Raw genomic sequence first — 14,219 nt, forward strand, 5'->3', positions numbered from 1 at the left:
TTTGAGCGCACATGTACTGCTACTAGGTAATGGTCAGAATCAATATGCGCACCCCGACGGGAGCGTACGTTCGTGATGTTAGTGAAAAACCGGCCCTCTATGAGAACGTGGTCAATTTGGTTCATTGTACGTTGGTCAGGTGATCTCCAGGTGGCTTTGTGGATATCCTTGCGCGGGAAAAAGGTGCTTCGGATCACCAGGCCTCGGGAAGCTGCGATGTTTATACATCGTTGGCCGTTATCGTTTGTGTCGGTGTGCAGGCTATGGGGTCCTACCACCGGTCTATACATTTCTTCCCTACCGACCTGGGAGTTCATATCCCCGATGACGATCTTGATGCCCCGTGACGAGCAGCTGTCGTACGTTGCCTCCAGCCTCGCGTAGAACGCTTCTTTCTCATCGTCGGGTCTACCTTCGTGCGGGCAGTGCACGTTCATGATGCTATAATTGAAGAAACGGCCCTTTATCCTCAATACACACATTCTCTCATTGATCGCCTTCCAATCTATCACGCGATCCTGCATTCCGCCCAGCACTACAAAGCCCGTTCCCAGTTCATTGGTAGCGCCACCGCTCTGGTAAAACTGGGCCTTTTCGCCACGGATCTCCCATACTTTCTCTCCTTTGCGACAGATTTCCTGCAGAGCTACGATGCCGAGTTTGCGGGGTTCCAGCTGTTCAATCAGTCAGCACCCACTCGCAGCCTGCGAAATTGAGCGATCTGCAGTTCCAAGTCCCGAGTCTTCATTCGTCGTCCTTGTTCCGTCGCCTAGGTCGATGCCGAATATTCCGCTCCGAATATGCTTGAATGTTGTTAGTTTAAGTTTAATTTAGGTGTGCAGCCGTACTGGGGCAAAACCACCGAGTCTCGCGATGGGGCTGCCATCTTATAGTGCCGAGACTCACTATACCTCCTTCCCGGTTAGTATACGACCTTAGTTTCCACCGGGGTTGGTTACCCGATCTCCGCTAAGTTTGCTCGTATTCCGGCCGGTACCACGAGGAGGTCGGGATCGGAGTTGCTGGATAAGAGGCTAACGACCACTATGGGGTCTATATTCCGCATTATCCAGTCGTTTACCAACCGGAAGGTGCTGCGAACGATATTTTGCGGAACATAAACGGAAGCGTATGACCCGCAAGCAACAAGCACTGCTTGGAGAGATTCCCATCGTACATCTGGCGAAAGTCGATAGGTTACGGTTGGCCGGATACGTCATAAGGATGCCGGACGACAGTGCGACGAAAACTGGGGCCCTATTCTCACAGTCACCTCACCTCACCTCACTTCTTTCACTTTCCTGTCACCTCACCTTACAGGCTCCATTTGATTTGTACTGTCACCCAGGTGAGCGGAGTCACCCAGGTGACTGTGAGGATCGCAAATTGTCACCTCACCTAAAAAAATTAGGTAAGGTGACTGTGAGAATAGGACCCCAGTTTTCTTCAACAACCCCACCGGTACCAAGAACAGAGGGGCTCAACGTGCAAGATGATTCTACAAGGTCGAACGTGATTTGCGACTTCTGAGATGACTGAGAAACCGGCGACGAGTGGCCCAAGATCGAGTTGAATGGAGACGACTGCTTGAAACATGCGGACACAGATTATCTGTCAGATTTATGCAACCGCAACCTTAACGAGCGCGGGTCGTAAGGATTGAATCCGCTCCTGCCACAGGAAGAAATTTTTTCATATAAATGATGACTCAGAAATTTACAGTATAAAGCTACTCAGTTTTAAATACTGTCATCAATTTTATTGAAATATTTTTTGAGCTGTTAGATGTACTAAAATTATCTTTTACGTATTGTATACTTCAAATTTGGATTCGAACAGTTAAAGAAGCATCAGAAAATACTTTCAGTTTTCTCTGTGATATTGGAATCATGAAAAATAATGTTTTTCGTCATAATCTTTAGAATACCTACAAGAACCTAAAACATGTTTTGACAAACGCTAAGCATTCGCAGGATTACGATACTTTTACTACTTTTTTATGGTTCATGGCGATTAACTTGGAATTAAAAGTAAAATTGATTAGATGGGACTTAAAATTATTTCTAATGGCGGATATTTCACTGCATAGAATCTGTCAAATAAACAATTTTGTAATTTGTAAGTGCAATACCATGTGGTATCGAATTCCGTACAGCTTCGAAATCTGTACACCTAATAGAATTTGCTTGATTATATGTAATTTTATATTGACCATTGTAATTTGTCTAGTTCTTAGGTGTACGGATTTCTATACGGCACGGTATCTAGCCGAATAAGCTCCCTTATTGTTACAACTAAATTCTGAGGACGTCATTTTGAGAATTCGCGTGGAACTATAAATTGATTAGCGACAAAATGTCAATGAATCACTCTGGTTCAGCTTTAATCGAGAAGAAAAATTTCAGATAATATGTAGGACGGGGTGACTCTGTCACTTTTTTTTTACTTTTACGTCCCCGACATCAAAAATGATGGTACTTGCAGTTACACTTTTGGCTCTATCTGCATTTATTTTCATTCGATTTTTATGCAATTAGTCTTAAAAGAACCAGATTAGATTGGCCTTCAATGAAAAAATAAATTGATAAATTATGTTTCCCTTTTCCCGGAGATATTCCAGACTGCAGTGGGATTTTTTTGACGTCATAGGTAGCATGAGAAATAAAACTCTGAAATCTGCTTAACAGAGTGCGCAAAAGTTGTCCATTTCATTAGTTTACTTACTTACTTATGTGTCAATGTCCGCCGGTCCGGATGGGGATGAAATCAGAGATCTCCACTGCTGACGGTTACCCGCTATGGCTTTTACCTGTCGCCAGGACAGGTTCTCGTCTACAGCCCGGATGTCGTTGGCTAAGCTGCGTCGCCATGAGCCTCCGGGTCTGCCTCTTCTACGCTCTCCTTGTGGATTCCAGTCGAGTGCTTCTCTGCAAACCTCGTTCGCTCCTTTCCTCAAGGTGTGTCCGATCCACTTCCACCTACGTTCACGAATTTCTGTGGCTAACGGTCGTTGATGACACCGACGATGGAGTTCCTCATTGGATATCCAGTTATCAGGCCACCAGGCACGAATGATGTATCGCAGGCACCGGTTAATGAAAACCTGCAGTTTTTGCGTAGTCTCCGCTGAAACGCACCACGTTTCGCAAGCATACAGCAGTACGGATTTAACGTTTGAATTAAAGATTCGGGTTTTCGTACGTGGAGTGATCTGGTTTGAGAGCCAAATGTTTCGTAGACCTGCAAATGCACTCCTGGCCTTCCTGATCCGTGTGGCTATATCAGTCTTAGTATCACCATCGGGCGTTGTTTGGCTACCAAGATATTGAAAGGCGGCTACCTGCTCAACTTGTTGTCCCGCTACTGTGAAGTTGGTGGCATTGTCAGTGTTCACTACCATAGACTTAGTTTTAGCTACATTGACTGTGAGACCTGCAGCCTGGGAGCTCTCGGAGAGGTCATCTAACTTGCTCTGCATATCGTTTCGGCGTTGTGCGAGCAAGCCAATGTCGTCGGCTAGATCGAGGTCATTTAGCTGCTCCATCGTTTGAGGATTCCAAGGCAATCCTCGATTTGGTCTACTGTCAATTGCTCCAACTACTACCTCATCCATAACGATGAGAAACAGAAGCGGTGATAAAATGCAGCCCTGTCTCACGCCAGCAGCAACCCTTATGGGGTCGGACAAGACGCCGTCGTGCAAAACCTGTGCAAACGTACTGAGCCTCGATGAGATGGACTAGCTTAGCTAGAACTCCTCTACGCCTAAGTGCGCCCCAGATGTTTTCGTGATTGAGTCGGCCGAACGCCTTTTCGAAGTCAACGAACACCAGCAGAAGAGAGTCCTGGAATTCGTTGATCTGCTCCAATATAATTTGTGGTCAATAATAATGAATCTTACACTATCCTGTAGAGCGCAAGTTCATGTCCCACACTCCGGAACATCCGGTATCGATTCTACCGGAACTGAAAATTTGCCGTTTTGTATTCTCTTCAGTAATTTGGCAAATGAGGTATCAAATCAAAGAATTTTTTAACGCAAGTTCTTGGGTGGATGTCATGAAATTAGTAAGTGGATCCACCCCGATTGTAGCCGATCCACTTGTTCTCTTGTCACTTGTTCTCCAAGAATACAGTTAAAACCATTTGGCGTATGTTTTCTTGTATATGCTATGAGGTTACATTTATGAATATTCAGATGAAGATGACGCTTGATTCACCAGTTGTAAAACATGTCGAATACTTGAAATACTTGAAAGTCTAATTGTGTTGCAATTTTCAGGTGTATAGTTTCATAACATCAGCATAAATCAATACTTTGAGATGATTCAACACAAGGGTAACGACATTGACAAACAAAATTAAAAGCAAGGGATCTAAATGAGAGCCCTATGGAACCCCGGATGTTACTGGGTCAGAAAGGTGTCCAGTGAATCGAACAATCTGCAGCCCGTTTGTCAAGCAAGATTCAATCTATTCTAGGAGTTTTGCCTCAAACCCCAAACGTTTAAGGTTGAATAATAGCAGATGGAAAGCTGTCAAAAGCTTTAATAAAATCAGTGTACAGAGTTTACACGATATTATGGGCTCTATTCTGTAAGTCACGTCGAGCAACTCGGCTCGACTCAGTCACTGTCGAGTGTCGAGTGCAAGAAGAACGGGCAGCATAGCGGCTCAATGCACGACCAAAACAAAGCTAGCTCAGGCGTCACTTGCTAACCGTTCAGTCACTAGCTTTTTGGCGGTGGACTCAGTCGAGTTACTCGACAAAATCGGGTCGCCTGTGACTTACATAATACCAAAAGTCGACTAGTCGAGCAAAGTGACACTCGACGTGACTTACAGAATAGGGCCCTATCTCTGTCTATGAAGGTGAGAAGTTAACGAATTCTATTAAAATAGTGGTAGTTGATCCTCCCTTGTAAAACGCGTGTTGATTGCAAGTTATGCGATTTTTCACATGATCAAATATTTTCAAATTTATAATAGTTTCAAAAAGCTTATAGATGCATGAGATCATTGCAATCCCATGGTAATCCTTAATTTCTGATCGTTTTCCCGATTTAATTATCGGAATCAAATATGATTTTTTCCACATCGACTGGAAGCGTCCTGATTCAAGAGATACATTAAAAAGCCAAAGCAAAGGCTTAACGAATTCAGTAGCTAAACTCTTTAGTGATAAAGGTGGAATTTTATCTGGCCCTGGTCCTTTAGATGCATCTAGTTCTTTGAGCGTCGTCAAGCTTTCAACAATTTGTTCAGGTAAATATGAAAAATATACTGCAGGTACAAGGCAAGGGATGGCTCATTTCTCTTCAAACAAAAAACGGATTATTCATTTGATACTGGCCATTTATTTTTTGATCACTTTAAGATATACATGAATTGACATACACTAATTTGAAGTAATTGAGACTTTCTCAAACTGTCATGAATACAATATCCTGTCTTTGTTTATCGTTATCTGAAGTGATTTGTTTTTTGAAATCATTACATCGAGCTGATATTTAGGATTCATACAAGTAGTTCTTAATTATTCACGAGAAATATGACACAATAAACTGCAACTGTTGAGTCGTTAAAATAATAAAATGCTATTACATAAAAAGTAATCGATAATTCTGGCTAGCTGTGCAGACAGAACATTCTACATAAAAGCGAAACAGCTTTATCAATTCCTGTTCAGTTTTTGAGGATATCAGTGATAAGGAAGAATCGTTCACACATCTCATTAGTTTATAATTGGATGACACAATGAATGTATGTACAGTATTGGTTGTTTCCATTCAATCTCCACTACTAAAACAAACATTTTTCTTAAGCTGGTTATGTTGCATCACAGTTATCCGCCTTACGTTAAGCCTAGATGATTAGTAGACAGTGAAATAGGAAAAATACTGCGGAAAAGGCTGGTATAACAAAAAAGCGACAGAGGGAGTCAAGAATCTATTTTTAGTTTGATTTCTATTGTAATTATTATTAATCGAAGCAGATGTGCTTCAACTCTTATGTTGATGCTACCTATGTTATTGTCATGATGTTAAGTATTGACAATTCTATCAAAAGCTTGTTATCTGTTGAATACTGTTCAGCTACAAAAATTTATCTTAAAATACAACGATGTAAGCATTTTATCTATCGAGAACTGCCGTAAAGCTGACATTCTTTGGAATATTATAGTTTCTTTAGTAGGATATACGCTAAGATAATTGAACCATACGAAGTATTCTGTTAAATTTCGAGAACTGTAAACTGACACTATCACTGGTCGATGGTTAAATAATGCGGTGAAAATAAATAAAACAATTAAAAGGAAAAGAAGTTAAAATAAAAAATACAAGAAAATACAATAAATTATTAACACAAATTGAGGTGGTCGTTTTTCTTGTATATGCTCCCTATCTATAACAAATACTATTTATCTCCATTTACATGTGATGTGATGCTGACTCTTCCGGTGCACTTGAGTTTACGGAACACGCTGCAAACTTTTTTCGCTTACACTTGAATCTCATTGATTGATTTCTTTTGGTTTAGTAACCTTAAAACACGTTCTATTGAAATGTTTGCACATTTGCTGAACCTTAGAATAAAAGACAAACAGATAAAAATCATGTTATTTATTATGATATGATGATATACGCATACGGCAATTTAGCATAATTGGAAAATTTGGCCAATTTGAGCTAGAGTATTAATAAATGATCCGTGTTGTTGTGTTGTTAATTGTTAGCTCGCTTCGACCGTAACTTAGGAACAAAAATTATCGTTGCCGTTAAGTTTACAATTGAAAGATCCGGTGGTGGTAAATGACTAGACTTGCCGGAGCGACTGACGGCAACAGACTGCCTGTTTCCCTAGCAGTGACCGAATAGACAAAAGTTTATCTTTTCTGCGGCAGAAACACAGAGCAATCACACAAATACTTTTATTTCCACTGAATATTTACATTATGATGCTTAGTTCCTGAGATATGAAGCAGGTAAACGTTTTTGAAGCAAATCAACCTTCGGAATACTCGAGCTTTTCATCCACAACTCAAAAACAAAAAAAAACGCAATCATAAAAGTTTGTACACCCGGGTACAAATATTTATGAATCTCAAAACAGTACGAAAATTCTTACCACGATTGTTCCATAATGCCAATGAGCTAATGTAGAACCAATGACTAGAATATACAGAAGTGGTCGCTCAATAGCGGGTGCTGTGATACTCAGCAAAACTGCAACACACAGAGTCCCGGTCATCCAATTGAAAGTTTCGCTAATTGTGTTAGACATTTGAGCTACTATCAGTCGACACTGAGAAAAAAATCAAAAATTATGCCACGCATTTGAAATTGTCTAGAATACTTACGCTTATGTTGCTAAAAATGGTTCCACTAAGAATATATACTGCTCGTGGGTCCCTGCTCATAATGTCATTTGGTGACACGAAAACCCACAATAGTGAGATGAACATGAATGTTCCGTACGTAAAAAGTGGTCTTAGAGCCTCTTTCGCTGTTCGCAGTTTACCAGTACGGTCCTTATAGGATCGGTACATGTTGTACAATACCATCGGTAGATTAGACAAAGCACTAATATGCAAACAAATCTCCATCAGTTGACCGGCGGAGATACCTCCGGGAAGCTCAGTCTTCCACATTCGATACCCAAACATCCAAGTTGCAAGATACATAAGTACGGAACCCTTCAAAATATTACTAGTTAACTAGAGGACGACAACGTAGACTACCAGTAAAACTACTTACCCACATTCCCAGATCATATCCCCATGGCAGGTACAAGACTCCGGTATTGTACTTTTCCCAGTGCGACAAATAAAAGCTGAAAAATATTGTCCACATTATGTAGTACATACGAATGGGGGGTACCGATAGTTCGCCTCTTCCGAAAATGCTGTACAGGCAAGCTGGAATGAAGAACGCCGTGTAGGAATCCAACCCGTGATCAAATAGCTCTCCCAGCGGTCCAGAGAGACCTATCCGCCGTGCTTGTTTCCCATCGATTCCATCCAGTGTGTATGCTAGGAAAATATTGACTGCCGCTAGGACCCAGAACCAGTCGGGGATCGGACTGTAACCAGGACGATCAGTGCTTGCCCAAAAGCTCCAGTCGTACCATGACAGCATGACGAAGTTCAACACCGTAAATAAGAACCCGGCAAAAGTCATCAAATTGGGTGCGACCCATTTTGGAAAGTACTGAAACATTTGAATAGAAAAAGTAGCTTTAATCATTATCCATACTTCTAGCAAATGAATGTTATCAAGTGTATACTAGCGACTACTTTTTCCATCTTTCCGGCAGAACATGAGTTGCGCGTCGGAGAGAGACCTAAACCAAGAATGAATCAACCCAAGTTCTGATGGCTTACACAAAGTCAAACGAATTAAGTTCCTAGTTGACCTAGTTAATAGCAGATGCCTAGCGCCTGAGGTTTCGCCTTTCGAGCCGAGTTTCGCGTTGGTACCCACGTAAAGTTTTCTGGACAAAAAAGTACACAACCAGTATTCCAGCAAATGCGGCCTTTTGCCGACTTGAAAAGTTATTTTAGAAAGAACTATATTTTACTTACACATTCTGGATAATAACCAATTCAGTTAGTTTCAAAATGACACCGTCTTGGTTTAAACTTTAAAATTAGAACTCACAGTTCCTCCCACATTAATTTGTTCGTTCAAGGCTCGCTTCAGAGGCAGTATAGTTTTGTGATGCATTGTACAAGGTCTGTCTCAATCTCGGGAATTCGCAAATTGAATATATGCACCGAGCATCAGTAAGCGATATTATCACGAGAAAGCAGAGACTTCAGAGCAGAGGTTCAATTCACGTATAACTAATGACCAACATACTACATTCACGCTTCACAGCATCGCTTAATATACGAATAACACGTTCTGCGGTTTCTCAAGCAATGTTCGTGATAAAATCCAAAACCAATGGAAGCATTAGGCCATATGAATAAAACAGTCTTCCATAATCTTTACATGAGAGTTAACATGAGTTTTATTCATACGGGCTCTTGTCGACAAAGCAGGCAAATAGTATTGTAGTGACTAAGACAATCGTTAGAAAGTTGGAAACAGAATAAATGTTTATTAGTTTCAATGGTAACTCGATCCTACATCTCTGCCTTCTTTTTACATTATTATTGTATTAATCATTCGAAATTAAAGATTTAAGTTATAATCGTTCAAGTATGATGGTGGTTTCTTCATTCACTTTGACCGCGGCCCAGCAAAAGAATCTGTTTTAGTTAGATGTACAGGATTACTTAGTGGCACATTCGGTAATAATACTGCTGGTGCTGGTAGTGGAAGTGAGTTAGTTATTACATTATTAGTAGCATTCATACCCGAATCAAAGCGGTTCATCAGATGTAATTACATGTAATTACATTTTTATTCAAAACACATTTCGCATAGTTTAACGGGTGGCAACTAAATTTTTGGAATTAATTTCTCAAGCTGTCAAAAAAGACAAAAAAACTTGAAGAAGATATGGTCTACTGAAATTAAAGATACATTGTCCATTGTTGAAAAAAAAAATTAGTGAACATTTGAAAACGGTCCATAATCGGCTGTTCGGCGAAGCTTCCGTTTGATGACGGAACAGAAACATTGTACATTGTCATGTCAACGTTGCGAATGCATCTTTTGATTCTACCAATCAACTATTTACAATTGGTGGCTCTCCAGTTATTTTTGTACACCAAGGAGCTCCAAATCCCGAAGAAATCTTCGATTGGGCGACTCTGGGGCAGATTTGTCGGGTTGTCGTTTTTGGGTACAAATGGGATCGAATGGGTATTCAGGAACGATTGTTTTTTTTTTGCGTATTGCGATGATCCGGCGAAAACACGTATTGTCCATCTGCATGTTTTTGTAAAAACGGGTTTAAAATTTTCTTCAAACATTGGTTCTGGTACATATCCTAATTGATAGCCAAACCAGAGAGCTTGAACCATGACTTAGAAATACCTCTCTCGAAAATGGCAATGTAGGTACAGCATCACTTTTTGTTCCAACTTATGTTTTATGTTTGGAGATGGAATAGTCTCGATCATTTCCGGGAATGTGCGTCTTCGAAAGAGGGAAGTAACTTTCGTCGTCCAAAACAAAGCATTTTCCGGAATATTTTTTTTTATCAACCAGCGTTGAAATCTGTTCTTTCGGCACTTTATTCGGACACTTTTCAATGTTTTGCACTGGAGGAAACAGTTGAACTTTTTTACGGCATCCTGCTGGCTAACGGCATCCTTGTTGTTGAAAGAGAACGAATTCCTTCTGCGTCCATAATTTTGGCTGGTCTTCCACTACCTTGCTTGCGTGTAGTTGTTGGGGATCTTAGGATATGGCAATTAGCCGAAGCCGCAACATTTTCACTTTCAAAATGTTGTACCGTATGTTTTTTGCCGAGATCTTTGTGCAACTCATAGAAGTGTACTACGCGGTCGCGAAATGCGTCTCGTTTTGACGCCATTTTGAGCAAAACTTGGCAAGCATAAACAAAACAAAAAATACTGGCAGAAAGAGGAAAGAGAGAGCTAACACATTCACACTCTCTTTTCTCTCTGAGCTCGTTTGTTGTTGTGTATACGGGCCTCGAAAAAATTCCAAAATTTTAGTTGCCACCCGTTACATGCCGATTGAATGAAATTCGTCGTCGACAAGGAACACGTTTGCTTTTGCAAAATCTTACCAATGGAGGTAAGATTTTGCAAAAGCAAACGTGTTGCTTGTCGACGAGCTGCAAAGTGTAAATCTGGATGAAAGGTGCAACATAATTTGTTTTTCTTTACGAAATTCTTCACAACTACCTTATCAATGCTAGGAAATTTAACTTTCCACTTTGAACCGATATATATTCTCCATTTTTCCTTTGAGTTTCACTGACACTCTGAAGATCATCCCGAATCTTTGTCCCGAACCTTTCGAGTCTTGCACGGGTCGTTTTCCAGGTCTCAAAACCATTTATTTTATTATCGCAGATTCCCCATATTTCAACAATTTACCATTAGAAAGTTGTTTTAATCGTAATGAATCTTTTTTTTTTTTTAATCTGTATTACTATATACGTACCAAATTAAATACCATCCTAATCCACCAAATTCGACATAAAGCTTGAAAATCTTTCCGCAGTAAAAATCTTCAATTTTTCTAACAAATTTTTCCTGTCGTCAAATGTAGTGATTAAGACAACCGTTGGAAACAGAACGAATATTTATTAATTTTGATTCTATTCTACAAGCACCTACAAATGTATGTTCATGAGGGATGTTCATCAATTGGTATTGTAACTATAATTTATTTTTGCAAGTTCTCCCACCTCACTATATTCCAAGGGGCGTAGATCCGGTAAGTAGTGTGAGCGTGGCAATTCTTGGTATGTGAATTGGCTTTGCGCCGTTTTATAAAACATAAATTCTAGTTTTTTTTGGTACAGGTAAAATTTACTAACCTCTACAAGCCAATTCCAAAATGGGTGCATTAAGTAGATGCTTAAAGGCGACGTATCCCGCGCGCTGTACTGAAATGAGAAATAAAAACAATATGAAGTTTACTTCACGTTTCTTTAACTTTCTATGATCCAAGAACACCAAGAATAATCCAATAAGTTAAACTAATAAATTGTAAACCTAAATTGCCACAAACAAAAACCTAAAAATGAAATGATCCATGTAATAGATGGTACCCAGCATATTAATCCAGTAAAACAAGTTGTTCAAAGACCGGAAGGCTTATTCTGTCAGCAGAAAAGGAAGTGGGATCCCGAAAAAAAATTTACATTAAATTTTGTAGTAGAAACAATGCACCTACAGCAGCTTTTATTGTGAACATTAAAACTTATGGTAAATTTATTGTAAAGGAGCGTCAAATTCAAATTTTATTCGTATTTTTGTTTCTTATTTTATGCTATAGAATTGGTCATATTTCATCATAAATTTGCTGCATTTTTTAATTATATTTTGTTTTTTCGTCTAAAAAAATTATCATAAAAGGAAGATAACTTTTACTGTAAATGAAAATTTTTGTTCTCGAAAAACTAGATTTTTTTATTGTTAAGATACTCAACAACCCGTTATTTTTATGGTAGAATCTCTGAAAACCATGAAAGTTATGGTGGACAACAATAAGTTTGATGGTTTGGTTATCTTTTCTGACGGTAAATTTTATTGTTTTTACTGTATTTTGTATCCTACTGTTACAATAATTTTTATCTTCGTGGTATGGTTTTTTTTTCGGGATGCATATCGAGTCGCAATATCGAAGATCAAAAATCAAATCAAGTGGGGCTCTTTCCAATAAAAGGTCATATAACCTCAGCTACAACCAGACCACCTTACAACCATATAGTAATCATCCGACTGCTTGAATTTTCACAACTTTAGTCTATTTACATAAATTCTGATCTAATCCAATACGCGAATATTTCCTACACAAAGTCGATATTTCAATCGCATTTATAAAGGTTCAAACAAGCGTCATTGATTCCTGGGATATCAAAATATTTTTAAATGCTACAAGCAACAGAAATGTTCACAAAAATTTATCATTGTGTTCTGACAGACGCAAGGAACACAATGATAAATTTTCGTAAACATATCTTTTGTTTCAAACATAAAAACTGCATTTGAAATTCCAAAAATTAATGGCGCGTGTTTGAATCTTAAGAAGATATGAAAAGAAAATCAACGTTTATTCTGTTTGCGAGCCTGAACATTGTCATTTTAAAGAGTATTGTGTTGTGATAACACCGGTCAAATTCCATAATTTACAGCTGAAATTTTCATGAAAAATTGAGCGATTGTAGATGGGTGCTACAATAACACTTGGCAGATTGGCAAGGGATTGAAACCACCGCTTGGCTGTTTAAGTTATCCTATGCAATTATTTACAGGGCAAAAAATTTGTTTTTAAGGCTATTAACAGATTATTACTGAACAGCAATTTAGGACGACTGTAGTTTTAGGAATCCGTTTAATATCAATTGAACATGATATTTGAGTTGTAATAAAGGTATATCTTTAATCATCATCGAGCAAATGTTGGTACTGCAAGTATGGAGGTCGACCAGTCATGGCATAGCCAAGACGCAAGACCATGTCTACGTTTAAATTTAATAGGACTAAATCTAAATTTAAGTTGAAGTCTAATTCTAATTTCAAGGTCTAACCCCAAGTCCAATTCGGTTTTTATACGACAGACTTCGCATCCAGCTTTTAGAATACAGGACAGTGCGGGGTTAGTGCTACGATCCTATTGACTCTAACAGCCTCTCCCAGCCGAGATTCGAACATACGACGACTGGCTTATTAGACCAGCGTCTTACCTCGAGGCCAACTGTGAGACCCTCATAAACCACACAATAGGGTTCATTATGCGACCTTTTGAAAACTACAGGTAGTTTTGTTTTAGTATAAAAACAATCTCACATCTTCAATTTAGCATATTCAATCGATAATAATTTATAACTTAGCACCGAGAGGTGTACCTATAAAGAGACCGAATCCTTAGAGCGTAGATGAGGTACACGTATACATATAGCCAATCAAATAACTTCCTAGAATTATTTTTTCCAAACTAATTATCAATCAGAAATATTGCTTACATAACTATTTCGTTTCCTATCAATGTCAAATTTACCAAAATTACTCTATTTTCATGACCACTTACCTTGTAAGTATCAAATCCGGCAAGGTGTTCTTTGGTTAAATAGCCATTGGGCATAACTTCGTTTTTGTCTTTCGCCATCATTTGATGCTACTAACGATAATATATAACTGAAAACTGGAACTGTAGTGATTCTTTAAGATCGCGAGTTTTGCTGCATTAGTTTTGCGGAATCCAATAAAATCGAAGCTATTCGGAATACGAACGAGTTACCGGTATCATGAAAAGATTGCAACTTTGTAAGCGATAAGCCTATATGTTGAATAAAAACGCAAGGCGTGCAATCGAACGAATATAAATCAGAAAACAGTCCCTACTGATTACTACTGAAACCCACAATAAATATAATCAATATATTCTTAATATTCATTGATTTATCTTCAGAACACTATTTTAAGAATAACATCACGCAATGCACTGTTTTCAATAAGCGCACATCAGCATTCACAGCGGGCGAGTCTGACAGTGGACAACAGTCAGAATCAGAGATGCCAGATTATTCTGAAAACAGTTTAAATTGAAGATAGAATTAACAAA

At 39.0% G+C, this 14,219-nt stretch overlaps 1 protein-coding gene across 1 annotated transcript; it reads right to left on the reverse strand.

Moving 5' to 3' along the window:
• Positions 1-5,356: 5,356 nt before the first annotated feature.
• Positions 5,357-14,102, reverse strand: LOC128742465 (ethanolaminephosphotransferase 1). Its single transcript, XM_053838836.1, has 6 exons — positions 13,686-14,102; positions 11,470-11,538; positions 7,758-8,210; positions 7,361-7,696; positions 7,129-7,305; positions 5,357-6,586 (listed from the first exon to the last, which is right to left on the reverse strand). Exons 1-6 carry the CDS (start codon positions 13,764-13,766, stop codon positions 6,515-6,517), a joined length of 1,188 nt encoding a protein of 395 aa, XP_053694811.1. The 5' UTR covers positions 13,767-14,102; the 3' UTR covers positions 5,357-6,514.
• Positions 14,103-14,219: the final 117 nt, after the last annotated feature.

This window comes from Sabethes cyaneus, chromosome 3 (genome assembly GCF_943734655.1).
Source record: "Sabethes cyaneus chromosome 3, idSabCyanKW18_F2, whole genome shotgun sequence".
Lineage (NCBI taxonomy): Eukaryota > Metazoa > Arthropoda > Insecta > Diptera > Culicidae > Sabethes > Sabethes cyaneus.